Source organism: Macaca mulatta, chromosome 19 (assembly GCF_049350105.2).
Source record: "Macaca mulatta isolate MMU2019108-1 chromosome 19, T2T-MMU8v2.0, whole genome shotgun sequence".
In the NCBI taxonomy this organism is placed as follows: domain Eukaryota; kingdom Metazoa; phylum Chordata; class Mammalia; order Primates; family Cercopithecidae; genus Macaca; species Macaca mulatta.
Window position 1 is genome coordinate 20,083,216 of NC_133424.1, and position 26,497 is coordinate 20,109,712.

At 54.8% G+C, this 26,497-nt stretch overlaps 1 protein-coding gene across 48 annotated transcripts in view; it reads left to right on the top strand.

Annotated features, from left to right (window-relative positions):
* The window catches only part of GATAD2A (GATA zinc finger domain containing 2A), a 123,425-nt gene extending 103,537 nt beyond the window's left edge, over window positions 1-19,888 (top strand). For 13 of the 48 annotated variants that reach the window (XM_015123393.3, XM_015123390.3, XM_015123392.3 and 10 more), the window contains 10 exons: window positions 7,475-7,607; window positions 7,750-7,881; window positions 9,440-9,529; window positions 10,838-10,969; window positions 11,135-11,302; window positions 13,511-13,790; window positions 14,927-15,225; window positions 15,778-15,852; window positions 16,143-16,338; window positions 18,235-19,888. In XM_015123393.3, coding sequence (XP_014978879.1) covers window positions 7,475-7,607; window positions 7,750-7,881; window positions 9,440-9,529; window positions 10,838-10,969; window positions 11,135-11,302; window positions 13,511-13,790; window positions 14,927-15,225; window positions 15,778-15,852; window positions 16,143-16,338; window positions 18,235-18,365 — 1,636 coding nt within the window. In that variant the 3' untranslated portion in view covers window positions 18,366-19,888. Of the gene's footprint in view, window positions 1-7,474; window positions 7,617-7,749; window positions 7,882-9,439; window positions 9,557-10,792; window positions 10,982-11,134; window positions 11,303-13,510; window positions 13,795-14,926; window positions 15,226-15,777; window positions 15,853-16,142; window positions 16,339-18,234 lie in introns of all 48 variants that reach the window. The other 35 variants (XM_028840086.2, XM_077978537.1, XM_077978539.1 and 32 more) reach the window with 12 other exon arrangements.
* Window positions 19,889-26,497: the final 6,609 nt, after the last annotated feature.

The window sequence follows — 26,497 nt, forward strand, 5'->3', positions numbered from 1 at the left end:
TTTCTGGGAGTGTTTCTTGAAGGCAGGTAGAGAGACTGAATGAAGCATGAGGAATTGCTTTCTGGCTTGACTCACTTCACTCCAGGTGCTGCCTGAAGCTGAGGTGCCTCCCGGCCTGCAGACTTTCTCCTCCTTTTCCATGGGACCCTCTTCACCCCCCTTCCATTGTTGGGCGGCTCTGGTCTCCCACCTGACCTTCCTAGAGCTGTTCTCATCTTGAGTCTGTAGCTGTCCGGGGGGCCTCTGTGTAGGCTGCTGCTGGTCCCTCTTGTTGGGGGGAGCTTTAAGGCTCCGCGGGTAGTTACTTGGGTAAACCCTTTCTTTCCCCCTTCTCTTTCCCTGCTTTGTCCCAGGGTAGCATCTGAGGGAGGAAGTGGAGTTACAGTGATATGGGTTAGCTCCCCAGGGGACAGGCTGGGCCATAGGCTCCATTAGCTTAGTGGTTTAAAGCAGTGAGATATTGACGTTTTTCAGTCTGTCGGTTCTGCTGGTTGGCTGGTCCCGCCCAGCTGGGCACTGCTGGTGGGGCTCTCTGGTCTTTGCAGTTGCATGTCAGCTGAGCTGGGTGTCCCCAGTGGTTTCATCGCTCACATGTGATGGCCAAAACAGCTGGGACTGGCTGGACCAGTCCCTGTGCCTGTCTCCATCTCCCCCGTGTAGCGGAGGCTAGCGTGGGCCTCTGACCCCATGGTGGTTTGGGGCAGTCAGACCTCAGCTCTCCTAGAGCAAGCATTCCGAGGGCTTAGGCAGAAGCTGCAAGGCTTCTGTGACTTCACCTCAAAAGGCTGCCACATCACTTCCTCTGCATTCTGTAGTTTGGGAATTGAGCCATAAAACCAGCCCAGGTCCAGTACTACGGGGCCTATGAATAGATGCAGCCAGAGCCTACAGCCTCCTCAGGACTACGGAGATGGGTCGGGGGGTCTTGCAGAGTCTGGTCCGGTGTCCAGGGTTTGTCAGCCATAAGTATTAGGGCTCCTTTTTCATATCCACAAAAGCACTTGGATTCAAAGAATAGGAGTTTGGCTTCCAGGGTCTGTTACTTTACAAAGACACATGAAGACACACAATTCAGAAATCCTTGTGAGTGGGTTTCCCTTTCCTTCAGCAGCACAACATCTGTGTGCACGAGGGAGGCAGCTGCCCACCGTGCAAGGGGGTCCATCAGTCCGCGGCATGGCTCCTCCTGAACTCACAGCCCCCACCCTGGAACCTCCACCAAGGCAAGAGGAGGAGGTGGGCGCTCCCCAGCCTTGCCAGGCCCCCAGCAGACCCAGTCTGCCCTTGGGGAGTTTGTGAATGTTCAGGTGTCACATTTCAGGACCTGTTTACTGAGATTGTCTGCTCTGTACCGGGCTCCCACTCTCTCCTCAGAAAGCGATCAGGTCAGGCACATGTTTCAAGTTTACTCGTTGCTGTCGCTCCCATCTGGGAGCTGCAAGGCCGAGGCAAGGCGGCCTATTTGCTGCCCTTATCTTCCCAGTGTTGGGGACCCCAAGAAGTACTTTCCTCTAAGGCCCTACAATCCGAAAGAAAATCACTCCTGCGCGCTCCTAGCCCCTTCAAGGTTGCATCCTGTCAGAGCATCCGTCGGGCTTCGGGAGTCCGTGGTGCTGCTGCCATCTGGGTTTTTGGGGCTGCTGCATGTGGGCGGCTGGCTCTGAAGAGGCAGCATGTGATCTGACAGCGGGATGCTTCCACCTCACCAAATGACAGCCCTGGGGGCAGCTCCCGGCAAACAACTCCATTTCTTTCTCCGAGGTGGGAATGGACCTGATGCAGGGAACCCAGGCTGTTGGGACAGACGTCTCTCTCCATCCTAGGGGCATGCAGGGTGGCTATGAGTGCTCTCAAGGAAGGTCACTGTTCCCGAGGCCTGAGCTCTCAGAGCATTTTCAGATTAGCAGGGCTGCCTGATCCCCCTGCACCCAGCCGGCTGTCTAAGGTGCCCGAGCCTCCTCAGCACTGAGGTCTCACCTCACCAGGCAGCCCTGAGAGTCTGCGGGACAGGGATTCCTCTGCCCTGCCATGCAGGAGCCATGGAGAGGGAAGTGTCACTTGCAAGAGGCAGAACCAGGTGAGACCCAGGTGTCTTCTGACTCACTGGGTGAGGGCTCTCTCCACAGCCTGACTTGCCTGCTGCTGTTTGAAGTCCAAGGCTGGGCAGGGGTGGCCAGTGAGCTCCAGGCCGCAGCTTGCTAAAGGAGCTACTCCACAGGGAGTGTGCGGGTTCAGGACTCAGCACCCTCACACGATGGGCTCAGCCAGCCTCTTCCCCCATCCCCAGCCATCATGGACTTAGGAGGAGATTCCTGGCTCTGAGGACATGGGGGCTTGCCCCCTTCTCTGGGGCTGTGGTATCACCCCAAGGCTGGATACCCCCTTGCCCTTTGTTCATCTGGTCACCCTGGGGGCACCCTGTCCCTCGTTGGGAGCTGAGGCTGTGCCACAGAATGAGGCCATAGGTCCCTGGGTGCTGTGCCGGTGCCACACCCACCTGAAGGAGGTCATGATGGCCCCCAGCTCAGGGTGCAGGAACCTGCTTGTCAGACAGGTGCTGACATGTCACCCTGCAAGGCAGGGGGAGGGAGGGCTTATCTTCACAGGGGTGGGGTGGGGTGCGGTGCAGGGAACCAAAGGCACTTAGACAGGCTTGCTGGGCCGAGGGTGGGTGGGCCAGTCACTGGGCTGTTGGGGGGCTAAGGAACAGAAACCCACCAGCCAGCCCCTCTTGGGAAGCTGGGGGGTTTCTGCTTAGACCTGCAGTCCCCCAAGTAGAACCCCAAGTTCTGCTATGACCTTCACCTCGGGGCAGGGGGACAGGGCCGGGCAGGCTTCCTGAGGCATGTTGAAGAGGGATGTTCTGTAGACAGAACACGGCCATGCCGGGCCATGTCTGTGGGCCAGGCCCCAGGAGGGCAGGGGATGTTAACAGCTTGGTTCATGTCGGGTAGGGCCTGGTGAGCCCAAGAGTGTTTGCACAAGGGACAAGTGGGCTGGCAGGACTGGTGTTGGCTCTAGCAAAGCCCTCATCCCACCTTTATACACAGCCAGCAGTCCACTCTGCTAGGCCTGAAAGAGTTGAGGAGGAAAGCTTCTAGCGGGAAATGGTTATGTGGCTGGAGAAGGCATTGCTGGGCCCTGCCTGTCTTCCCCAAGCCAGCCTGGAGGAGGATTTCTTATCCTGAGGCCTCATTGGGCCACAGGTCATGGTCATCCCCAGCTTCCCTAGTGTGTGCAAGACTTGGGGGATCTTGCTGAAATACAGACTTTGATCAAGCAGGTCTGGGGCAAGGAGGACACGCTGCATTTATACAAGTTCCGGAGAAGCTGCCCTGCTGCTGTGGCTGTGACAGCGGTGGTCAGACATTCACGGGGCCAGCCCCAAGCCCACCTACAGCCTCGCCCCCACCTGCCCCTTCCCTTTTGTGTCTGTCCTACCTGGTATACTGAACGCTAAGGATAGAGCCTCCTTTTATCCAGGGGTTCCTCCCCACTGCCTGCTGCAGCACCTACTTTTTAAATGAGCTCTCAGCAGATGTGAGTGAGGAATGAATGAATGAATGAATGAATGAGGGAGAGGGGGATGAAGTGTGCCTTCCCTGCATACCAGGCAGGCCCATTCAGAGAACCACAAAGGTCCCAGCCTCCAAGGATGGCTCCTTCCCGGCGCTGGCTGAGGGAACACTAAATATTAACCACGTACTGGCTGCTGGTTGCTGGGCAGCTGAAAGCCGTAACCTTGTGCTGTGGAAGTGGGATCGTGTCTCGATTTAAGTTTATAATCCCGGCCTCTCCTCCAGGAAGTTCTATGGAAGTTCCTGGCAGGTAACAGAATTTCTGTGCTTGTGAGGTCAGGGCTGGTGCCAGCGGGTGGGGGAGTATGGGTGGTGCGTGGCAGGGAGCGGGTGAGACCATTTACGCTGATAACAGCCTGGCCTGCTTCCAGGGATTTTTGTAGGTCACATAAAATCTCTTGATCAGTGTGTTTTACATTAAGGCTTCTCAAGATGGGCAGGACGGGCTTATGGGATTTGTCCTGAAATACCACATCACTTCCAAATAAACTTGGTGCCTGGGACAGCCGCTGTAGAGTGAATGGCAGACGCTGTCCCTGGGCCACAATGCCATCCCTCCCAGCATGCTGGGCTAGGTTTCCACTGCTTTTATTTACTTCAGACAGTTTTCATAATTAAATTTTTCCCTGAAATAATGCCTACGATCATTTTGAGCCACATGCTTTTTTTCTGAATTAACTATTTTAAAAAGTCCTGAGACTCTTAAAGCCCCTCTCCTTTAAAAAGTGAGCTTAACAAAGTTTTTCATTTTAGAAACTTAAGAGGGGCCCGTGTGCGGTGTGTGTAGAGGTGACTGGAGCCTGTGGTGCAGCAACAGTCCCCTGTGGGCCGGCGCCACACAGGAAGTGCCTGCAGCTCCACAGCCCTGGGGTGAGCCTGGCGACTCCATTTTCTGACAGCACCTGAACCCTTACCTCCCTTCTCAAAATGAAGGCTGCGTGTCACAAACCGGTTGGAACTGGCCGTTGCCATGGTTTTCACGTTGGAAGGCACAGTTAAAGGGTCATGTGACCAAGGAGGGAAATGCCTTTGTCACATGACTTTTTGGTGGCCTGATTAGCATACAGGAAGTTCACTCCCTGCTGGCTGCTGGGATGCTGAGTGATCATTGATGGGTGGTGACATCATCTCTTGGATGAGTTATTGATTAGTCGCAAGCCAAGATGGGGCCAGGAAGCACTGTGGTCAGAGCAGCCCACTCAGGCAGCTTCAGCTACTAGGTGGTCTGGACCCTTCACCTGCCCTCTTCCCTCAGGCAGATTTGAATTTTATTAGACGTCTCACCTCTGGAAGAACCTCACGCCCTCAATAAGATGATAAGTGTTAAGTCCCTTAGAGCTTGGCTGTCATTTCATTTCAGCTCGTGCTGGCTCAGGAAGTGTGTCTGTAACTCTATACGGGATGCTGCCTTGGGTCCCCGCTACCCTGTTCACTTTGGAGCCCACCTGGGTAGAGGCCAGCCGCTGCAGCTCTGTGCTGGAGCCTTGGGACCACCTGCGTCTGAGGTGCTCAGTGTGTGTACACATCCAGGGAGCCTGGAATTAGAGCCCTGAGGTCACCTTGAAAGTCGATCTTGGGCGGCATGGGGCCGGCAGCAAGGAGAGACATGCTGGCGGTTTGCTAAGACCTGAGTGAGGTGTCCTGGGTTACTTTAGAAACAAGCTACCCAGTTCTGGGCTTCAGAATGTGGGCTGATAACCCCTTGCCTGGGGGATTGTATACTTCGAAATTGTACCTTTCTGTCCATGCCCAGGTCTCTGGTGAGAACCTAGTTGATCAGGGCTAGGACCAGCGTTCAGGTACAGCCGCCACGTAGCTCTGGTGGGTGGAATTAGGAGGGACAAGAGGAGAGCAAGTAAAGTGGTTCCTGAGTCCGGCATCTGGTGAGTCCAGGGTAGCCTTGGTGAAGCCTTAGCCTCTGGTGCTCTGTGTCCACCATTCCCTGAGGATGCAGCTCCTGGGCTTGGAGGGGACCTCAGAGGTCCCAAGGGCTGCTAGAGCAGAGCCAGGTCCTTCATCCTAGCGACGCTCCTCAACCCTGCCGGGGTCTAATTATGAACTGGACCCAGGCAGAGCGAGAGCCCGGACAACTTTGAGCTGCAGCTCCCAGTTAACTTTGTCCGAGTTTGTTCCCTGGGTCACAGTGCCACCTAGAGGATGCGTTCTGTCCTTGGCTGGTTTTCCTGCTGACAAAAAACCGGACCTGATTCACTTGGATCAAAGTACAATGAGGCTGAGGTGGGCGGATCACCTGAGGTCAGGAGTTCAAGACCACCCTGGCCAACATGGTGAACCCCTGTCTCTACAAAAATACAAAAAAAAAAAAAAAAAAAATTAGCCGGGCGTGATGATGCATGCCTGTAATCACAGCTACTCAGGTGACTGAGGCAGGAGAATCACCTGAACCAGGGAGGTGGAGGTTGTAGTGAGCCAAGATTGCACCACGGCACTCCAGCCTGGGCAACAGAGCGAGACTGCATCTCAAAAAAAAAAAAAAAAAGTACAATGAACCCAGATCTTCAGGGACAGTTTGCCTTGTGCCGTCAGCAAATGGAGCTGCTTGGTTGGGAACGAGTGCTGTCTCTGGGACTTGCGTTGGGTCAGCAACACCACAGCAGGTGTTCAGCCTTGCACCTTCAGTAGTGTCAGCTGTACACATACATCCTACAGGATCATTCACAGGAAGGGGAAAATCAGACTGATGTGTTCCTGCCTGGGTCAAATGACGTGGGTGCCATGCGCACTTATCTTGGAGCCTGGCCCGCCGTTAGCACAGAATGAATATTTGCTGTTTCCTGGTTCTGATGAATAACAGCAGCTCATCAGCCACACTCTTAGATGTTTGTGACTGTATTTTGACAAAATAACAAAAAAGGAAAGCCTGCAAGTACTTCCCCGATTGTCCCCTGGTGCTTCTCAGCTGGTAGTGAGATGCTGTGGGCCGACAGTGAGAAGGGGAGGAACAGGCCTCAGGTCAAGTTCACAGGTAGAAGTGAGTTCCCCAGACCATGGCAAATTCATTAGAAAGAAAAAGGTGTGAGGGCTGGAATCATGATGAACTGTCTCATGATGCAATTTTGAGCTGGAACTTATGGAGTGGGCAGCAGGGTAACAGGCAGAATGATGTTAGCATCCACGTGGAGCTGGAGGCAGCCAGCCAGAAACCAGTCCATGAGTAGATCAGGCCGGTAGAGAGTCTCTGGTCTTTGAGAGAACTTGTGTCCTAGTCAGTTTCAAAACAGATAGTTGCTGCTGCCACGTGGGGCCCAAGAAGGGCCATCTAGCACTTGGTGCCACCTTGTGAGCAAGCTGGCAGCCTGTGGATACATATCTCTTGGTCTTCTGGGGACAGGTTGGTTGCCAGGTGTGAGGGCTGTTGGCCTGCCTGGGTGGAGAGAGAAGAAAGTGGTTCACACAGGGAGCTGGGCTTCTCTTCAAGGGGTTTCCACCATGGGCACGGACTGCCGCTGGGGACGAGGCACACACATGCCATCAGACCCAGCATGCTCAAGCCCCCACAGTGGCTAACACTGAGCAGGACCCCAGGATCCAGAGCCGAGTGTTTACACAATCCGAGGCACACGGTAGAGGGAGCGGCATGTTTTCCAGAGTCACCATGTCACTCTCAGGGGCATATACACCCTCAGCCCTGGCAACATGGCGGAAGGCACTAAGAAGTCCCTACCATCAAGGTGCCCACCTGGGCACTGGGATTGGGTGCCCTATGACGTGTGGGTGAGAAGAAGGAGACAGCCCAGGTGCCGTGGGGTGGGGCTGGGGATGTGGAAGATGCAGGGCAGACAGCAGCCAGGGAGGTCTCACCTCCCTGCCATGTGTCCACAGGGGTGGGCACAGCTGTCAAGGGCACTCTGGTTACTACTGTCTCCACCCCACAGTGACATGAAATCCGAGAGGAGACCTCCCTCACCCGATGTGATTGTGCTGTCCGACAACGAGCAGCCCTCGAGCCCGAGAGTGAATGGGCTGACCACGGTGGCCTTGAAGGAGACTAGCACCGAGGCCCTCATGGTGAGCCATGTGGTGGCACTGCCGCCAGAGCCCCACTGTGTCCTTCCCACTCATGGCGCCCTTGGGTGGAGCTAGTGACGGCAGGGCCTCTGCTTCCCACCAAGGACGCTCTCCCTCAACCCTGTTCCTCTCGCCTCTGCAGAAAAGCAGTCCTGAAGAACGAGAAAGGATGATCAAACAGCTGAAAGAAGAGTTGAGGTTAGAAGAAGCAAAACTCGTTTTGTTGAAAAAGTTGCGGCAGAGTCAGATACAAAAGGAAGCCACCGCCCAGAAGGTGCGTGCCTGTCTCCCCTCCTCGCTGGGCCAGCAGGAGCCTCTGGCCTTGCCTTGATCCCATCATCAATGTCAGGGGCCAGAAAGGTGAAAGGGCTTCCTTGAGGGAGTATAGGGCAAGGTCCCGCTCCCCCGTTTGTGGACTCCAGTGTGCATTTTGGATTTAGCTTAGAAGATGTTAAAGTGAATTTCAGTCTAGAGTAATCTGGATCTGAGGGTCTAAAGCTCACTTTTTTTTTTTTTTTTTGGAGATAGAATCTTGCTCTTTCGCCAGGCTGGAGTGCGGTGACACAAATCCTTGGCTTACTGCAACCTCTGTCTCCTGGGTTCAGGTGATTGGCCTGCCTTAGCCTCCTGAGTAGCTGGGACTACAGGCACATGCCACCACAGCCAGCTAATTTTTGTATTTTTAGTGGAGACGGGGTTTCACCATGTTGGCCAGGATGGTCTTGATCTCTTGACCTTGTGGTCCACCCTCATGGGCCTCCCAAAGTGCTGGGATTACAGGCATGAGCCACCGCGCCCGCCCTAAACCTCACTTGGACAACAGGTGTCAGGGAGTGGAGCACAGATGTCTGGTGCCACTGGAAGCATGTTTCTGGGTGAAGGGCTCTGTGCAGAAAGGCCGCCCGCACTGTGGGCGCAGGGGATGCCCCAGTCTCTGCTGTCCTCCCTCCTGCTGTGTGCATCTCAGTCCCCTCCCAGCTGGACGCGTGCTGAGCTGCCATGGATCTCAGCCCCAACTCTCAGGAGGGTCCTGCTTCTGTTCCTTCTTCCCTGGAGCCTGAAGCTCACTGTTGCTCTGCTTCTAGATGCAGGTTAATGGGCAGCGAGGTTAAGTTTATTTTGTTGGGCTTTTTGAGTGCTCTGTTCTGGGAAACTCCTACCTTCCGAGTACTTTAGTAATTGCCTCAGTGAACCAGAAAGTAAGTGTGTCCTGGGCAGCAGGAGCTGAAGGAAGGACAGGACTCTCCCTGCTCTGGCTTGGGGGTTTGTTTTTTGAAACCCCGCCCCCCCCGCACACCTCACAGCTACCCAATTAGCAAGTGGGTTGGAAAGAGCCCTGCCTGTTTCTTTTTTCTATTTCTTTGTCACTTGCCAAAAACTCATTGAGGGACACCAAGTCTGTCACTGACCCTTCTTTAGTGGAACATGCAGCTTTAAAAAGTGCCCAGAGTCACTGTTTTCTCACTGAGATTGATATCTCCCTGCCTGGGCCATGGGTCCTTTGCCTCAGCGGCACTGCCGCCATCAGCCATTCTGTCCCCTGGAAGGCACAAGTGGGTGCCAGGACACTGCATGGGTGTCAGGGAGTGGCCAAGAAGTGATGCTGAGAGTAGTGGGTGGGGCTGCTGGAAAATCTCTTCTAAGCCCATGTAGAAATTGTCACCTCCTGCCGCAGACAGGGTCACTTTCAGCCTTCAAGCAGAACTTCTGAGAGCCTGATGCCGTAGGGGAGGAAGACAGTCAGTCCTCGGTGGCAGCATTAAATCTTGGCGCCTCCATGTGGGGAGAGGGCCAGGTGGCCCCTCACCTCCTGGTGTCCTGCTCTCTTGCAGCCCACAGGTTCTGTCGGGAGTGCCGTGACCACCCCTCCCCCGCTTGTTCGGGGCACCCAGAACATTCCTGCTGGCAAGCCATCGCTCCAGGTCAGTGTCCCTGCTGTGTCTCAGTGGGTGCCCTGCCGGCACTGCTGCTGTCAAGAATAGGCTCCTTGGGCTCCCAAACAGCCCTGGTCCAGGTTCTGCAAGAGGTTGCCCTTTCCTTCGGAGTAGGCTGGAGTGAGGCCCTCCAGTCCACAGCCCAGGGGAAAAAGCATATATGCAAGAGGGCCTTCCAGTGAGTGCCTCTAGCAAGTCTGATCTCCCTTCATGTTGACTCTTCTGGCCAAGAGAGCCTTCTTCCAGGGCCTCCAGGTGAGGGGCAGAGTCTTTCTCCCAGCCATATGGCTGAAGTCGGAAGAGGCCCTCCTGCCCCTCCCTCTCAAACAGGCCTGAGCCCCCAACTTGCTCTAGGGGGTGACCATGCCCATCCTGCCATGGACCGGCCAGTGTCATGTGAGAATGAACTGCCATGCTGGTGGGACTCACTCAGGAGTGAGCCCAGGTTCGCACGGCTGTGGTTGGAGTCCTGGTCCTTGTTCCAGTGTTTAGAATCAGTAGTCATCTTTACTAATTTTGTGTTACACATTCGCCTTGTTAGTTTGTTTGAGACAGGGTCTTGCTCTGTAACCCAGGCTGGAGTGCAATGGCACGACCTCAGCTTACTGTTGCCTCTGCCTCCTAGACTTAAGCCATCCTTCTGCCTCAGCCTCCCAAGTAGCCAAGATTACAGGCGCACACCACCATGCCTGGGTAATTTTTCTGTTTTTTGTAGAGATGGGGTTTCACTGTTACTCAGGCTGTTCTCAAATCTCTGGGCTCAAGAGATCCACCTGCCTTGGCCTCCCAATGTGTTGGAATTACAGGCGTGAGCCACCACCCCCAGCCAGCTAGCTAGCTAAATCTTTTTTTTTTTGGTTCCGAGATGGAATCTTGCTCTGTCACCCAGGTTGGAGTGCAGTGGCGCGATCTCAGGTCGCTGCAACCTCCGCCTCCCAGGTTCAAGCAATTCTCCTGCCTCAGCCTCCTGAGTAGCTGGGACTACAGGCATGTGCCACCACGCCCAGCTAATTGTTGTATTTTTAGTAGAGATGGAGTTTCACCATGTTGGCCAGGCTGGTCTCAAACTCCTGACCTTGTGATCTGCCTACCTCGGCCTCACAGAGTGCTGGGATTACAGGCATGAGCCACTGCACCCATCCATAATTTTATTTTTTAACTTTTCTGCTACTTAAAAAAAACCAAACCAAAAAAACTTGTATGTACTTTCATAAAAGCAGTAAAACTGCTTGCTTTAAAAAAAAAAAAAAGGGCGGGAGGGGTCCATGTAAATCTGGGTCTTGGTGTCGTTGGCAGACCTCTTCAGCTCGGATGCCCGGCAGTGTCATACCCCCGCCCCTGGTCCGAGGTGGGCAGCAGGCATCCTCGAAGCTGGGGCCACAGGCGAGCTCGCAGGTCGTCATGCCCCCACTCGTCAGGGGGGCCCAGGTAAGCAGAGCTGTGCACACTGGGGAGACCTGGCAGCCTCAGCAGTTGTCTACCTTGAAAGTAGGGCCCTTCCCAGTCCTTGGGGCCAAGGTGCCTGTGCCTTCCGGTCCCCCTCCATTGTTGATCTCAGTCAGATTTCTTGTTCTTCCCACCCTACCCCAACAGCAAATCCACAGCATTAGGCAACATTCCAGCACAGGGCCACCGCCCCTCCTCCTGGCCCCCCGGGCGTCGGTGCCCAGTGTGCAGATTCAGGGACAGAGGATCATCCAGCAGGGCCTCATCCGCGTCGCCAATGTTCCCAACACCAGCCTGCTCGTCAACATCCCACAGGTGAGGGCTGCGCCGCACCGGGTGAGGGAGAGTGTGTGTTCCACCTGTGACTGCTCCCCTTGGACCCAGGTTCTGGGGCACAGTAGTGTCTCCCCGGGCTGTGTGGCATGACCTGCCTTGCTCCCTCAGAGCCAGGCAGGGGCTTGGACTTGAGCTCCTAGGGGCAATAGGGCTGTGTGGGTCGTGGGCAGACTTGCTGTCCAGCACAGGTGGGCAGCTGCCGAGAGGGGCAGTGCACCGACCTGAGCTGAAGGTGGGGTCTGCTCATCAGCCCCATGGCCGAGGAAACAGCACGTGGCACACAGCAGGTTTAGGGGGATAGTCGAGGCCCAGGAGAGGCCGGTGATGGGCCCGGAGATGCCTTGGGGTGCCCTGGAGCCCATGCCACCCTCCCAGCAGTGGCTTCTTGCGATCGCCTCCTCAGCAAATGTTCTCATGTCACCAGGCGCGCCTATTCTTAGCCACACGTCCCTTCACCTCTGTACAGAGCCTCTGAGATGGGGAGGGTCTGTCTCCACCCCCTGGAAGTAGGATGGGAAGAGCAGGACCAAGGGGCGGGCAGGCTGGAAACAGGCGCCTTGGCTGACAGATAAAATTACCGGGTCCGCAGGGGCTTTTGCTGCTGGGCGTGTTTGCTCTTTCTTCCTTCTTTGGCACGGTTTGTTCTTGCCTGCCTGCCCTCAGACAAGAGCGAGACTCTGAGCAGTGTCCCTGCCTGCTTTTGAAGGTCAGGTTCGAGTGTAGAGAAGATGGCTAGTCCTGGACTGACCCAGGCAGGTAGTTTCATACACCTGTGAACTTTTTTTGTTTTTGGAGACAGAGTTTTGCTCTGTTGCCCAGGCTGGATGGAGTACAGTGGTGTGATCAAATATCTTTATTTTGAAACAAGTGTCTTCCTCTTGCTCAGGCTGGAGTGCAGTGGTGCGATCTTGGCTCACTGCAGCCTCTACCTCCCAGGAGATACTCCTGCGTCAGCCTCCCGAGTAGCTGGGACTACAGGCGCCTGCCACCACGCGCGGCTAATTTTTTTGTATTTTTATTACAGGCAGGGTTTCACCGTGTTAGCCAGGATGGTCTCGATCTCCTGACCTCGTGATCCGCCTGCCTGGGCCTCCCAAAATGCTGGGATTACAGGCGTGAGCCACCACGCCCGGCCCCACCCGTGAACTTTTATCCAGTCCTTTCTGTTGTCTTTGTGCCCTGAGGGTGGGCACAGGCAGTCAGTGGCAGAGAAGGTGGTCTGCTCCTAGCAGGGCTTGGGGAGGCTGTGAGGGGAAGGAGTAGGGGAACTGGCTGGTCAGGGGTGACGGAGGCCTGAGTTTGGTCTCAGTTGCTGAGGGGCCAAAAAACTGGCAGGCTGGTCTCTGGGAGCCTTCGTTGTAGGGTGGGACCCTGAGAAGGCATCCTGGACACCCTGCGCCCCACAGTGTGGCATTTGCAAGTCACTGGGTGTGTCCATTTTCTGGGGGTGGGGTGCACAGCTTTCCTCATATTTCCAGAGGGGTCCTCAGCCCCCAAAAGCTAAGAACATTGGCATGTGGTCAGTTCTGGGTTTCGGGGAGAGCCCCATCCAGCAGTTGTGGGGTTGGTGGAGATAGTCAAGGGTCTGCTTCTGGGATCCAGGCAGGACTGTGAAGTGGCACTGCAGCAGCGAGGACTAGGTGGAGGGGAAGGGGAAGAGGTTGGCCTAGGAGCTGCTTCCCCCATCACCCCATAAGAACTCAGGGACTACCTCAGACATTAGCATCCCAGGGGAGCACGTGCAGAGAGGCTCATGGGGGTGCTGCGGTGAGCACTCTCATACCCTGTGAGAAGGCAGTAGGCCAGGCCGTAGCCAGAGGACAGTGGCCCTGCTGGGCAGGGTGGTGACCACCAGAAGCTGGTGACAGCCACGTGGGTGCCCTCACAATCACATGACGGAGCGCGGCAAATTATAGATTTTAAGTGTGTGCGGTGTATCTGGTAAACCTTTGCGTGTGTGTGCAGATGAGCAGTCGCCTCCTAGGGTGGCATGTTTCTCGCAGCTCTCCCTGCTGCCCTGGCTTCTAAGAGCCTGTTACCATGGCTGGGTTCACTTTCGTAAGGATGCCATCATCAAGGGGACTGGTTAGTCAGTGCAGTTGAAGGGACCTCGGGCATGGGGGCGCTGGGGAACATTCCTCTGGGCAGGCACACAGAGCGCCCTAACTGAGTTCTTGTCTCCCAAAGCCCACCCCAGCATCACTGAAGGGGACGACAGCCACCTCCGCTCAGGCCAACTCCACCCCCACTAGCGTGGCCTCTGTGGTCACCTCTGCCGAGTCTCCAGCAAGCCGACAGGCAGCCGCCAAGCTGGCGCTGCGCAAACAGCTGGAGAAGACGCTACTCGAGATCCCCCCACCCAAGCCCCCAGCCCCAGAGATGAATTTCCTGCCCAGTGCCGCCAACAACGAGTTCATCTACCTGGTCGGCCTGGAGGAGGTGGTGCAGAACCTACTGGAGACACAAGGTGCGTGGCCTGGACCCAGTGAGGTTGCTTCTGCCTCTGGCCTCCAAGGGTGCCCCCTGGGTTCTTTCCAACACACAGCAGAGGCTGGGGCAGGGCTGCCTAGCCAGGAGGGTCTTGGGTAGGCTTGGCAGGAACACCATCAGTGCCACTGTGGAGTCTGGACACTGTCCTCTGGCTGGGGCCTCTGAGAGCCAGGCCCTGAGAGGCTCAGGGCCCAGGGGGACGGGCAGTAGTGGCCTCCATGATGTTGGCGTGTGGTGGAGTACAGGTGAGGGTGCACATCTGTGGGAGACTGACGGGGTTGGCCTCCACAAAGGGCTCTCAAACCAGTGTGGGGTTATGACACACAGGCAGAACCTTCCAGAGCTTCGAGTGCTCCCAGCTTCTGAGGAGGGAGAGGGACAGCCCACCCCATTGCCCCCGCCTGGGCAGGCTCGCACAATCACCCTCTTCAGGGGCAGTGTGGAGTGCACCTTGTCCTGGGGGATTTAAGAATAAAAGGGCATCTGCAGGGTGATCAACACAGCATTGGAGATAGCCAGGTGGGTGGATCTGGGTGGGCGAATCGGCCCCCAGGGAGCCCCTGCTTCCTGGATGTGGAGACCAAGGATGTTTCTGCCCACAGGTTGAGGTAGGGGTGACACGAGTAGGCCAGGAGGCTGAGTCCTCTTCTGGTGACTACATCAGACCCTCAGAGCAGAGGAGTGGGCAGGACTGTGAGGGGCCCAGGGCAGGGGCAGTTTCCTCCTCAGGACATGGGGCATTTGGGGGTACCCCCTCCTAAGAATGAACTGAGCACCTCAGCAGCCACAAAGCACTGGCTGGGTGACTTGCCTGTCACCCTTATTAACTCGTACATAACCTAGGGTGCCCACCACATCGAGGCAGGGCCTGGCATGGTCCTTGCTGGTTCTCAGTGGTGTCATGTCCAGCGGTGGGTGGGACAGGAGGCCGACGTTTTCTGAAGCTGTTCGGCCTTGGCTGGCCCTATGTCCACATGTCATTGGTGCCCAGTAGGCAGTTGCAGAACGAACAGACTGCGGCAACTGAGGCTCCAGCATCCCGGGCTGGGGGCGGCCAGGGCCCTGACTGTCATCCTGTCTCTCTGACTTGAGCCACGTGCTGTCTGCTTGCAGCGGGCAGGATGTCGGCTGCCACTGTGCTGTCCCGGGAGCCCTACATGTGTGCACAGTGCAAGACGGACTTCACGTGCCGCTGGCGGGAGGAGAAGAGCGGCGCCATCATGTGTGAGAACTGCATGACGACCAACCAGAAGAAGGCGCTCAAGGTGGAGCACACCAGCCGGCTGAAGGCCGCCTTCGTGAAGGCGCTGCAGCAGGAGCAGGAGATTGAGCAGCGGCTCCTGCAGCAGGGTGCCGCCCCTGCACAGGCCAAGGCGGAGCCCGCCGCCGCCCCACACCCCGCGCTGAAGCAGGTGAGCCTGGCCTGCTGCCGGCAGCCCCAACCCTGGGAGGCAGAGGCCGTTCCACGATCCGCCCCACACCCTCACTGCGCCGCCTGATTGTTAACTGCGCGTCTAAATTGCAGTTAATGGTGGCGTTGGGCGGCGAAAACACTAATTTGCAGTGTCTTTAGATTTTGTAGCTCTCACTCGCAGGCTGCCGGCTGACAAGTACTGCTTGTCTCCAAGGACTTTTCTGAAAGCCACGTTGAGATACCAAAGGGGCGTTTGGAAGAAATGTTCTTGCTAAATTTGGAGAGGAACAAGTTTGAAATCAAGTTTTTTGTTCTCGTGTTGTTTTATTTTAATGTTTCTCCTTCCCACCCTCTGTAGACCCGAAGCTCCCTTTTGGCAATTTTTGTCTTCTTGGAAGTTCTTTGCAATTCACTAAACACATTTCCTCAAGATCCCCACGCGGCGCCTAAAGTCCCCGGGGGACGGGCCTGTCCTGTGGGGCTCCCCCTCGGTCACTCTGGGCCAGCCAGCGGACGGCACTGACTTCGCTTTTAACCCCCATTTGTGTAGGTCATAAAACCCCGGCGTAAGTTGGCGTTCCGCTCAGGAGAGGCCCGCGACTGGAGTAACGGGGCTGTGCTACAGGTCAGAACCGCGCCGGGCGCCGGGAGCCCCGCGCCCCCACCGCAGCTCGTGACCACGTCAGTCGCCGACTGTCACGCTGCCTCTTCTATCTGTCTCTCCCTCTGTTTCTGTTTCTCTCTCTCCCCTCCCCCACCCCTCTGTGTAACTTACCTGGTCTCCTGATTTTGGACTTTAGGGACCCCGTGTGGGTGGGAAGAGGTCAGCCAGAGCAAGGAGAGGCTGCGCTGAGTGTCTCGCCCGCTGCTGTCTTTTTCCCTGTGTGAGCCGTCGCCCCCCTCTCTCCACTGCAGGCCTCCAGCCAGCTTTCCCGGGGTTCGGCCACAACTCCCCGAGGTGTCCTGCACACCTTCAGTCCGTCACCAAAACTGCAGAACTCAGCCTCGGCCACAGCCCTGGTCAGCAGGACCGGCAGACATTCCGAGAGAACCGTGAGCTCCGGCAAGGGCAGCGCCACCTCCAACTGGAAGAAGACGCCCCTCAGCACAGGTGGGTGGCCTTTGCAGGACTCCCCAGGGGACCTACCCATTGCAGGGTCCACCCTTCCTTATCGTAAACAGAGGCACATGTGCACCCGGTAAACACAGGAAGGCCTGCTTCCCAGACCCGCTTCCCAAGCTCGACCTCCTCGGACTCTGGCTTTCTCTCCCGCCCCTAAGCAGGACACCCTGAAGAAGTGACAGCCGCAAGCAGATAGGAAATAGTAACTACCCTCACTCTCTGCACCCAGGCTCAGCCTTTGACCCGCAAAATGTGGGCCAGGCCTGGTTCAGAGGGTGCCCCCACAGCCATCCACATGGACTCTTGTCAGCACACACCCCTGTCTTGCCCGCTCAGGGTTCCCCATTTCTCTTTGTGCCGCAGTGAACATCCTTTTTTCTGTCATTGTGCCATCCATGCTGCGGTTGCACCGAGTGGTGCAGAGTAGAACAGTAATGCGGGGCAGGGGGTGCGCCCAGGGCAGGGGCCAGGCTCACCTAGGGCAGGTCGTGGAGGCCTTGCCAGAGACGGTGTTTGAAGAACAACCAGTGGGGGTGAAGGCCCTCGAGTGGGCTCTCCTGAGTCAGCTGCGGCCCCACCGTCCCTGGCATGGTCCCGATGGCCTGTTTATTTTCTCACGTATGTGCTAACATTAGAACAAAAGTTTAATATTTATTGTGTCCACCAAAAATGGGGAAATAAAAGGTGGTCAGGAAGGGCCAAGTTATGGAGACGGGCACCCTCTGGGAGAGGAACCAAAGTGTCCCACATGCACCCTGAAGCCTGTGACCCTGCAGGTAGGAGAGGACAGTCAGTGAGACAGATCTTAGGCAGAGTGGGGGAGCCTGAGAGTCTGCTGAGCCTGCCGCTGTCCTAAGTGAGGGGCGTGCCCAGGTACCAGGCTCTGCAGGAGCAGTTCAGGAGAGGGCAGATGTGTGCCTTGCATTGGCTACTTTGTGTGTTAATGAGAGACCCTTTCTGTAAGCATTAAAATTTGAGCTGGGCACAGTGGCTCGTGCCTATAATCCCAGTGCTTTGACAGGCCAAGGCAGGAGGATTGCTTGAGGCCTGGAGTTTGAGACCAGTCTAGATCATGCAAACCACAAGACTTCATCTCTGCAAATTAAAAACAACCACCACCAAGAAAAAAAAAACACTTGAGGGTAGCAGATAGGTTTTTTCCTTTTTTTTTTTTTTTTTGTTTTTGTTTTTGTTTTTGTTTTTTGTTTTCTTCTTTTGGAGACAACTTCTTGCTATGTTGCCCAGGCTGGAGTGCAGTAGCACGATCATAGCTCACTTGCAGCCTGGATCTCCTAGACCCAAGCAATCCTCCCACCTCAGCCTCTGGAGTAGCTGGGACTGCAGGGATGTGCCACCATGTCCAGCTGATATTTTTTTAGAGATGGGGCCTCGCTGTGTTGCCCAGGCTGGTCTCCTGGCCTCAAGCGATCTTCCCACCCCAGCCTCTCAAAGTGCTGGGATTCCAAGCTGAGCCTCTGCGCCCGGCTAAGATAGTTTTTCATGGCTGCATAGTATTCCATCCTGTATTATTATCCTGTTGCACAAATTTGTTTATGGTTTTCCACTGTTCTAAGCAGCACTGCGGTCAGTGCCTTCATTTCTGTAAACACAGGTGGCTGCTGACCCTCTGATGATTGCCCTGCACTTGGGATTACCTTGGCAGAACCTGGAAATGTCAGGGCCATTGAGTTGCTGCCTAAATACTCTTTAGCTCTGGGGCCTGGGATTTGAAACGTTGATTGAGTTAGTAGTGTGGGCAGCTTCACAAGGGCTCCTGGGTCCTTAGTGTGTTTTGGGGCTGGGGTCTAGGCACCTGTGACTGGGTTCCTCCCAGGAGTCCTCCTGACGAGGGCCTTCTCGGCTGGTTGCTCTGTTCTGTTGCAGGCGGGACCCTTGCGTTTGTCAGCCCAAGCCTGGCGGTGCACAAGAGCTCCTCGGCCGTGGACCGCCAGCGAGAGTACCTCCTGGACATGATCCCACCCCGCTCCATCCCCCAGTCAGCCACGTGGAAATAGTGTGAGCCAGGCCCCGTGGAAGACGGGCTCCCTCCTTCCCCACCTGGCCCCCAGTCTAGAAGGACCCACTGCACCACCCTCCGCTGGCTCGGGAAGACACCGTGCCCGTCCCAAGAGCAAGCACCGGCCGTGCTGCAGAGGCGAGACCTCAATTCTTGGCTGCAAAGTTTCATCAGGGTTGGGGGGCTGGTGCCGCCTCATAGGCGGACAAGGATCATCGCTGGGGAACCTTTCCCGTGGGCTTTCTTCCTTTCTCTCTTTGCCTTTAGTTTGCCCGACACCAGCAGAAAAGTGGACCTTGGGGGTTGGTTCTGCTCCCGGCCCCCTTGTTCGGCCCCTGCCGGCACACGGGCGGCTCACCCTGGACACTGTGACGCGCATGGGCAAGGCCAGCGCCCGGGGCTTCTGAACCGAGCGGGGCATTTCGTTTTGTTTTTGCTTTTCCCCGTCTTAGGCTCCCGATCTTTGACTGCCTTCCCATGGCGATCTATAAGTTGAAAGATTTTTTTTTAATCACCTCATAATGATGGAGTTAAAAGTAAACCGTGCAGACCCTGGGGTCCCTGTTGTGCGCTGCGTCGTCCCACTGGCCCTGTGCCCTGGAGGGTGGGCGGCTTATGGTGCCACAGCCCCTGGCAGGGACGGCCGGCCCGCCCCGGTAACTGATGGACAGATGCAGGATGACAGAGGCAGCCCTCGCTTCAGCTGAACGCTTCCATTGCTGCTGGTTCTGGAGACCCCCGCCCCGGACCTCCCAGACTTAGAAGAACAAACTGAGGAACAGACCCAGCCAGAGAAGCAGGGATTCCAGAAGCTGCCCGTGAAGGCCAGAAGCTGCCCGTGAAGGGAGGAGGAGAGGATCCGGTCGGCAGCAGCCCCGAGCAGGAAGCTGGAGTGGGGACTGTTGCGGGGTTTTTCTGTTGTGGTTTATTTTATTAAATTCTTTCCTTTTTTCTATTCATTTCGATGGACGCAATCTTAAGCCACCCTGGCCTTGTTCCTAGCAGGTGAACGTGCACAGGTGTGTGGAGGTCGGGAGGCGCCGTCCAGGTGTGCGGCCAGCCGCTGCGCACAGACTTCAGGTTTTCCGTTTGGGTCTAGTTTAGAACCTGTCCTTAAACCTCGGGGTTGCTGTCAGGATTTGCTTTCAGACTTTTTTTTTTTTTTTTTTTGTAACTCCCTTTAGAGTCTACAAAAATGTTTTAAAAGGATCAGGTCTGCTTTTAGTTTCATTTTTGTTTCTTTCCCGTCCCACTCTTTAAAAACTGGTTCCATGAGGAAAGGCAGAAGCCGTTCTGTGTCTTCTTCACGCTGGGCCGGCTTCTTGCTGTTGCGAGGGCGTCCTGTGCCCACTTACATGCGTGTGTCTCCGTGAGGACTGGGTTCCACCGGTCTCAATTGAGCTCCAGCCCTGGTTTTTCTACCCATGCAGTTAGGGGATTTAATTTAAATTTTTTTTTGTAGGGCCGCCGCCTTCAAACACAACTGCTACAACGTTCTAATAAAGGCTCATTTAACCCCCAGGCTCCTGTCGTGTGAATATCCTCAGTCTGTAGGAAACTTTTTTGATACACCATAGAAGACCTAGTTTTGGAAAATATTATCTAGTTTTTTGTTGTGCAAGCCCCCAAATTTCTCACTGATTTTTGTTTTTTTGTGCGTAACTTGGATGGGCTGAAGAAGGTGAGGGCAGGGTGGGGAAGGGTGGCTTTCATTCCAAGATCCAGGGATTTGGGGAAAAGGAAGGAATTTGATGTTTTTTGGGGTGGGAGGGGAGGGTGTGTTTTTTACACCAAAAAAAAAAAAAAAAACAAGAGTATGCAAGCATTTCTATTCCTCGCATTTTTCTGTGTGCCTGGCAAATAAATACCTGTCTCCTACGACCCTGAGCTGTTAGCCCTCTCTGTTCCATGACGGGGGCCAGATCTTCCAGCTCCTCCCGGAAGGAGCACCCAGGCTGGCTTCTTCCCACTGAAAGCCCTGCCCGGCGAACCAACCTCAGTTCTATGCAGTGGCTGGGGATCAGGCATCCAGGCCAAAGTCACCTCTGCGTGCTGCAGCGTGGGTCAGCTGGGTCTGACCAGGGGGCCAGATCCGAGCCGCACCCGCCGGCCCCCAGCCCCAGCTCCAGCTCCTGACCTCTCCCAGCCTGGCCCAGCTGTCCTTTCAGGGCTGATGACTGTCAACCCGTCCTTATGGACTGCTGCCCCTTGAAAGGGAGAGGGTCAGCCCCAGGTCCCCAGGGAGTATTCCATCAGGGACAACGTACATACTGTGATATAGTTTTTTTTTTTAAATAATTTCAGGGGGCAAAAGTGTGAGATGCCTTAATCTTTGCTTCATTTCTGCTGTCTCGAGCACTCTAGCCCATTATTTCCTTTCAGTTCCTTGCAGCATAACCTCTATGATAAGCCCCAAGCGGGTTGTTGTATGATGACGTTTATGATGTTCCAGGTGAAGGCATTATTAAGTACCTCTCTGGGTGTGGGGTTTGGATTCATCAGGATAGCTATTGATTGATGTTTAGGGTGTTCTACCTGCAGCAAAGCACACCCTCAAAACCGGCCAGTGCCTGGTCCTGGTCTCTCTTGAGAGCCCTACCAGGATCAGGTTCCTGCAAGCCGTCAGAATGTGGGAGCCCCCAGCCCAACTGATTGTAACCATCCCCTGTTATCTGTGACATGAACCTCCAACAGCACCTGGAAACTTCCTTCTGTCGGCTGCCCTGTAGACAGGGCTGGGGAGATCTCAGAGTTCACACCTCGCCTGTTGTAGTGGAGGTGGGGGGTAGGGTTTGGAATGGCCAAGTGCCCTTGGAGCCTCCCACAGCTATGGCCGTCTTGACCTTATCCCAGGAACTCTACGGTGACATCAAGAACCATCTCTCTGATGAGGTCTGTAGGAGCCCTTCTCAGGGTGGAACCGCCCACAGTGCTAGTGGCTCCTGGTCTTTCCTGTACTCCGCGGACCTTGGTGAAGCAAAAGCTTCAGGGCAGAGGGAATGGGGCGACCCAGTGGCAGCCCCACTGGGCCCCGTGGCTCCCACTCTCCTATTGGATGTAGAGGCAGGGGAAAGACTTCTCTATACAAATATTCTCATCGCAGGGGTCGCCATCACAGAAGGGATGATCCTTGCTGCTCTGCCATAGGGTTTTTGATGCCGAGCTATGCTGCAGATGACGTTAACCTAAAGAACTTGGACTGAGCTTTTAAAAAAGGACAGCAAACAATTTTATAATGCTTAAAGTGTAATAGACGGTTACACTAGTGCAGGGTATTGGGGGGGCTCTTCGGGGGTGGAGGCTGTCACTTGTATTTATTGTGACTCTAAATCTTTGATAGTAAAACAAATGTAAAAAGAAATGTTTGCCACCAGATGGGAATAGAAGTTCCAGTAAGCAGGCTGGAATGGGTGGCTATACGTTGTATCACGAGGAAGTTTTAGACTCTGAAGGATAATAAATGGATGATGTGTCAACTGAACTTTTCTTTTGTCCCTTCTGCCCTGGCTTCTCTGTATTGTTTCGTCCTAGCTTCCAAGGCAGGTTAGAGGGAGATGGAGGATGACCCTTTGTTAATAAGAGAAGCAAAGGGCGGGGTGCACCTGCTGCTGGGGCCTGATGGAGTCCCCACAGCCCCTCTCCTCTGGAGCTTTGTGGCCAACTTACCCCATGGGCTGGGAAAGAGGAATGAGAATCAGTGGGGACTGGGGAGGCTGAGGTCAGTGGATCACCTGAGGTCAGGAGTTCGATACCAGCCTGGCCAACATGGTGAAACCCCCATCTCTACTAAAAATACAGAAATTGGCCAGATGTGGTGGTGGGTGCCTGTAATCCCAGCTACTTGGGAGGCTGAGGCAGGAGAATCACATGAACCCAGGAAGCAGAGGTTGCAGTGAGCCAAGATTGCACCACTGCAGTATAGCCTGGGTAACAGACCATGACTCCGTCTCAAAAAGAAAAAATATCAGTGGGATTTGCTCGTCTTTGCCTCATCAGCAGGGTCTCATTGTTGCCCTGGCTGCAGTGCAGTGGTTTGATCTCAGCTCACTGCAGCCTCAACCTTCCTAGGCTCAGGTGATCCTCACATCTCAGCCTCCTCAGTACCTGGGACTATGGGCATGCACCACCACGCCCAGCTAATTTTCATATTTTTTGTAAAGACACAATTTTGCCATGTTGCCCGTGGCTGGTCTTGAAGTCCTGGACTCAAGCAGTCCTCTCACCTTGGCCTCCCAAAGTGCTGGGATTACAGGTGTGCGTCACCACACCTGGCCCCGTTTCTTGTCGTTGAAGCATCCCTGCCTCCGGCCTGGGAGCTGATAGTCTTCCCCACAGCTCCCAAGTGCCTGGTCTTATGGGCACAGAGCTGGCAGAGGACATGGTAGAAACTGAACCCCAGCCTGTCCCACTCCACCTGTGACACGTCTAGACTAGTGTCCCAGACCCCAGTACTGACCATGATAGATTTTTTTGAGACAGGTTTGTTCTGTCCCCCAGGCTGCAGTACGGTAGCATGATCTTGGTTCATTGCAACCTCCGCCTCCCAGGTTCTAGCGATTCTCCTGCCTCAGTCTCCTGAGTAGCTGGGATTACAGGTGCCGCCACCACCATGCCCAGCTAATTTTTGTATTTTTAGTGGAGATGGGGTTTCACCATGTTGGCCAGGCTGGTCTCAAACTCCTGAAGTGATCCACCAGCCTTGGCCTCCCAAAGTGCTGGCATTACAGGCGTGAGCCACCGCACCTGGCTTATAAAAATTATTTTTTATTTTTGAGATAGGCTCTCACTCTCTTGCCCAGGCTAGAGTGCAAAGCACAATCATAGCTCACTGCAGCCTCAAACTGGGGCTCAGGCGATCCTCCCACCTCAGCCTACTGTGTAGCTGGAGCCACAGGCTTGCTACAGGCATTTCTCACTTGGCCTGAGAAACATTCCTATGGGGTGCTGTCTCCTGGGCTTGGCTCTTGGTCCCTCGTGAGGCTCTGCTTCCCTGGATTGGGCACAGGCTCCTCAGTGCAGTTGGGGCAGATCCAAGGAGCAATCCTGGGTCATGGTCTCAAATAGCTTCTCCAGCTGAGAAAATGGGACACTCCCCTCATCCCTGATGCCTCATCCCTAACATCTCGTCCTCTCTGAATTGAGCCTTGGGTCTATGGCCACATGGCAGGCAGAGACCCTGGCCCCTGCTCCCACAGATTCATTGGTAGAGGGCATGCACTATGCCCTGGGCCCTGGAGATGTGGCAGGAACTATCCAGACAGAAACATATTGTAGCACCTTGAGAAGAGGGCATGGGGTGACATTTTAGGCAAGTCTTGAAGAGGGGAAAAGTGCCAGGAGTGTGCAAAGCCTCAGAGACAGGAGCCAGCATGGCAGATCAAGAACAAAAAAGGCAGTGTGGTGGGACTGGGTGGGAAGACAGAGGCAAGGGCATGGGTTTTAGCTAAATGCAGTGGGAGCCTAGGGAAGGCCCTGGGCTCAGTCCTCCAGCCACGCCCACTCCCAAGCCATGCCCACTACCCCAAGGATGGAGTTTTGCCCCCATTTTCCAGGTGGGGAGTCTGAGGCATGGCCCCAATCAGGAGCGGCACCCTTCGACTAAACCAGAGGGGCTGGGGGCTAGGTTTTCTTTCTTTTTCTTTTCTTTCTTTCCTTTCCTTTCTTTCCTTTCCTTTCTTTCCTTTCTTTCCTTTCCTTTCTTTCCTTTCTCTTTTCTTTTCTTTTTCTTTTTCTTTTCCTTTTTCTTTTTTGAGGCAGAGTCTTGCTCTGTTGCCCAGGCTGGAGTGCATTGGTGGGATCTTGGCTCACTGCAACCTCCACTTCCCAGGTTCAAGTGATTCTCCTGACTCAGCCTCCCGAGTAGCTAGGACTACAGGTGCAAGCCACCCATGCCCAGCTAAATTTTGTATTTTTAGTAGAGATGGGGTTTTACTATGTTAGCCAGTCTGGACTCGAACTCCTGACCTCAAGTGATCCGCCTCCCAAAGTGCTGGGATTACAGGCATGAGCCACCATGCCCGGCCTCAGGAGCTAGGTTTTATACCTCCACTCTGATGTGGTCCAGCCAAAACTGGAGGCTAGGCACTGCCCCTCTTTTAGCCTCGGTTTCCTCATCTGCAAAACTGAAGGGGACAGGGCCATACCCTATTTGGAGGGATGAAGATAGAGCTGGCACTGCATCCCTAGGGCACCAGAAAGCCATTGACACTGAGTGAGCAGGGGCTGGGCATGGGGAGACCCACCAGAGGAGCAGCTATGTGGGGCTCATATGCAGGTAGGCAGGATTAGGATTTCCTAATAGACCTAATACATTTCCCCATATACCCTAAATGGGAGCCACTCCCAGGCTCTGTGGGGTCCTCTCTCGATTTCCTCCTTACCTCTCCATCTCCTCTCCCTCTCTCCCTCCCAGACAAATAAGCTTACTGGCCTTACTCAAACACACCAGCTCTCCTCTTCCTGGGGAACACCTGGACTGTTTCCCTTAGCTTCCGAGTCCCTTTACTTTTTTTTTTTTCCTGAGACAGGGTCTCACTCTGTGGTCCAGGCTGGAGTGCAGTGGCATGATCATAGCTCACTGCAGCCTTGAACTCCCAGGCCCAAGCGATCCTCTCACCTCACCCAAGTAGCTGAGACACGCCACCACGCCCGGCTAATTTTTAAATTTTTTGTACAGATGGCCATCTTGCTGTGTCGCCCAGATTGGTCTTTAACTCCTGGGCTCAAGCGATTCGCCCACCTCAGCTTCCCAAAGTTCTGGAATTACAGGAGTGAGCCACCACACCCCACCCAGAGTCCCTCCTTGAACACCTCCCAGCTCTACCTGGCATTTAGCACAACTTACAAGTATTTCATTTCCACGTCATTCTTTTCTTTTACTTGACTTTTCAATTGTCTTGTTTCCGACAGGGATGGGCCCAAGTCTCTTCGCCATGAGCTCTGGGGCCTGGCAGACAGTAGGTGCTCAAGAAATGCATGATTACATGAATTAACAGAGAAGGGAATGAGCTAGTGAGTCCAGCTGAATCCTGCCCAGCCCTGCCCTGACTCCCCCCCTCACCCCCTCTTCCCGAGAGGAAAAGGACCCACAGCAGGGGAGATCTTCCCCTACCCCTGCAACCTCACTATTGCTAGATCTGGGTTCAAATCACAGCTGTGAGCCGGGTGCACTGGCTCATGCCTGTAATTCCAGCACTTTGGGGAGGTCGAGGCAGGTGGATCACTTGAGGTCAGGAGTTTGAGACCAGCCTGGCCAACATGGTGAAACCCTGTCTCTACTAAAAATACAAAAAACTAGCCAGGCGTGGTGGCCTGCGCCTGTAGTCTCAGCTACTCAGGAGGCAGAGGCACGAGAATTGTTTGAACCGGGTAGAGGCTGCAGTGAGCCAAGATTGTGCCACTCCAGCCTGGGCAACAAAGAGAGACCCTGTTTAAAAAAAAAAAAAATCACAGCTGTGTCTTTTTTGTTTGTTGTTTGAGACGGAGTTTTGCTCTTGTTGCCCAGGGTGGAGTGCAGTGGCATGATCTCGGCTCACTGCAACCTCCACCTCCCGGGTTCAAGCGATTCTTCTGCCTTAGCCTCTGAGTAGCTGAGATTACAGGTGCCTGCCCCATGCCCAGCTATTTTTTTTTTTTTTTTTTTTTGTAGTTTTAGTAGAGATGAGGTTTCACTATGTTGGCCAGGCTGGTCTGGAACTCCTGCCCTCAGGTGATCCACCCGCCTTGGATTACAAGCGTTAGCCACCACGCCGGACTTTTTCTTTTTCTTTTTCTTTAGAGACAGGGTCGGGGGCGCAGTGGCTCAGACCTGTAATCCCAACACTTTGAGAGGCCGAGGCAGGTGGATCAGGAGGTCAGGAGTTCAAGACTAGTCTGGCCAAGATGGTGAAACCTCATCTCTACTAAAAATACAAAAATTAGCCGGGTGTTTGGGCACGTGCCTGTAGTCCCAGCTACTTGGGAGGCTAAGGTAAGAGAATCGCTTGAACCCGGGAGGAGGAGGTTGCAGTGAGCCAAGATCGTGCCACTGTACTCCAGCCTGGGCGACAGAGCGAGACTGTCTCAAAAAACAAAACAAAACAAAAAAACAAGAGATAAGGTATCAGCTGTGATGCCCAGGCTGTTTTCGAA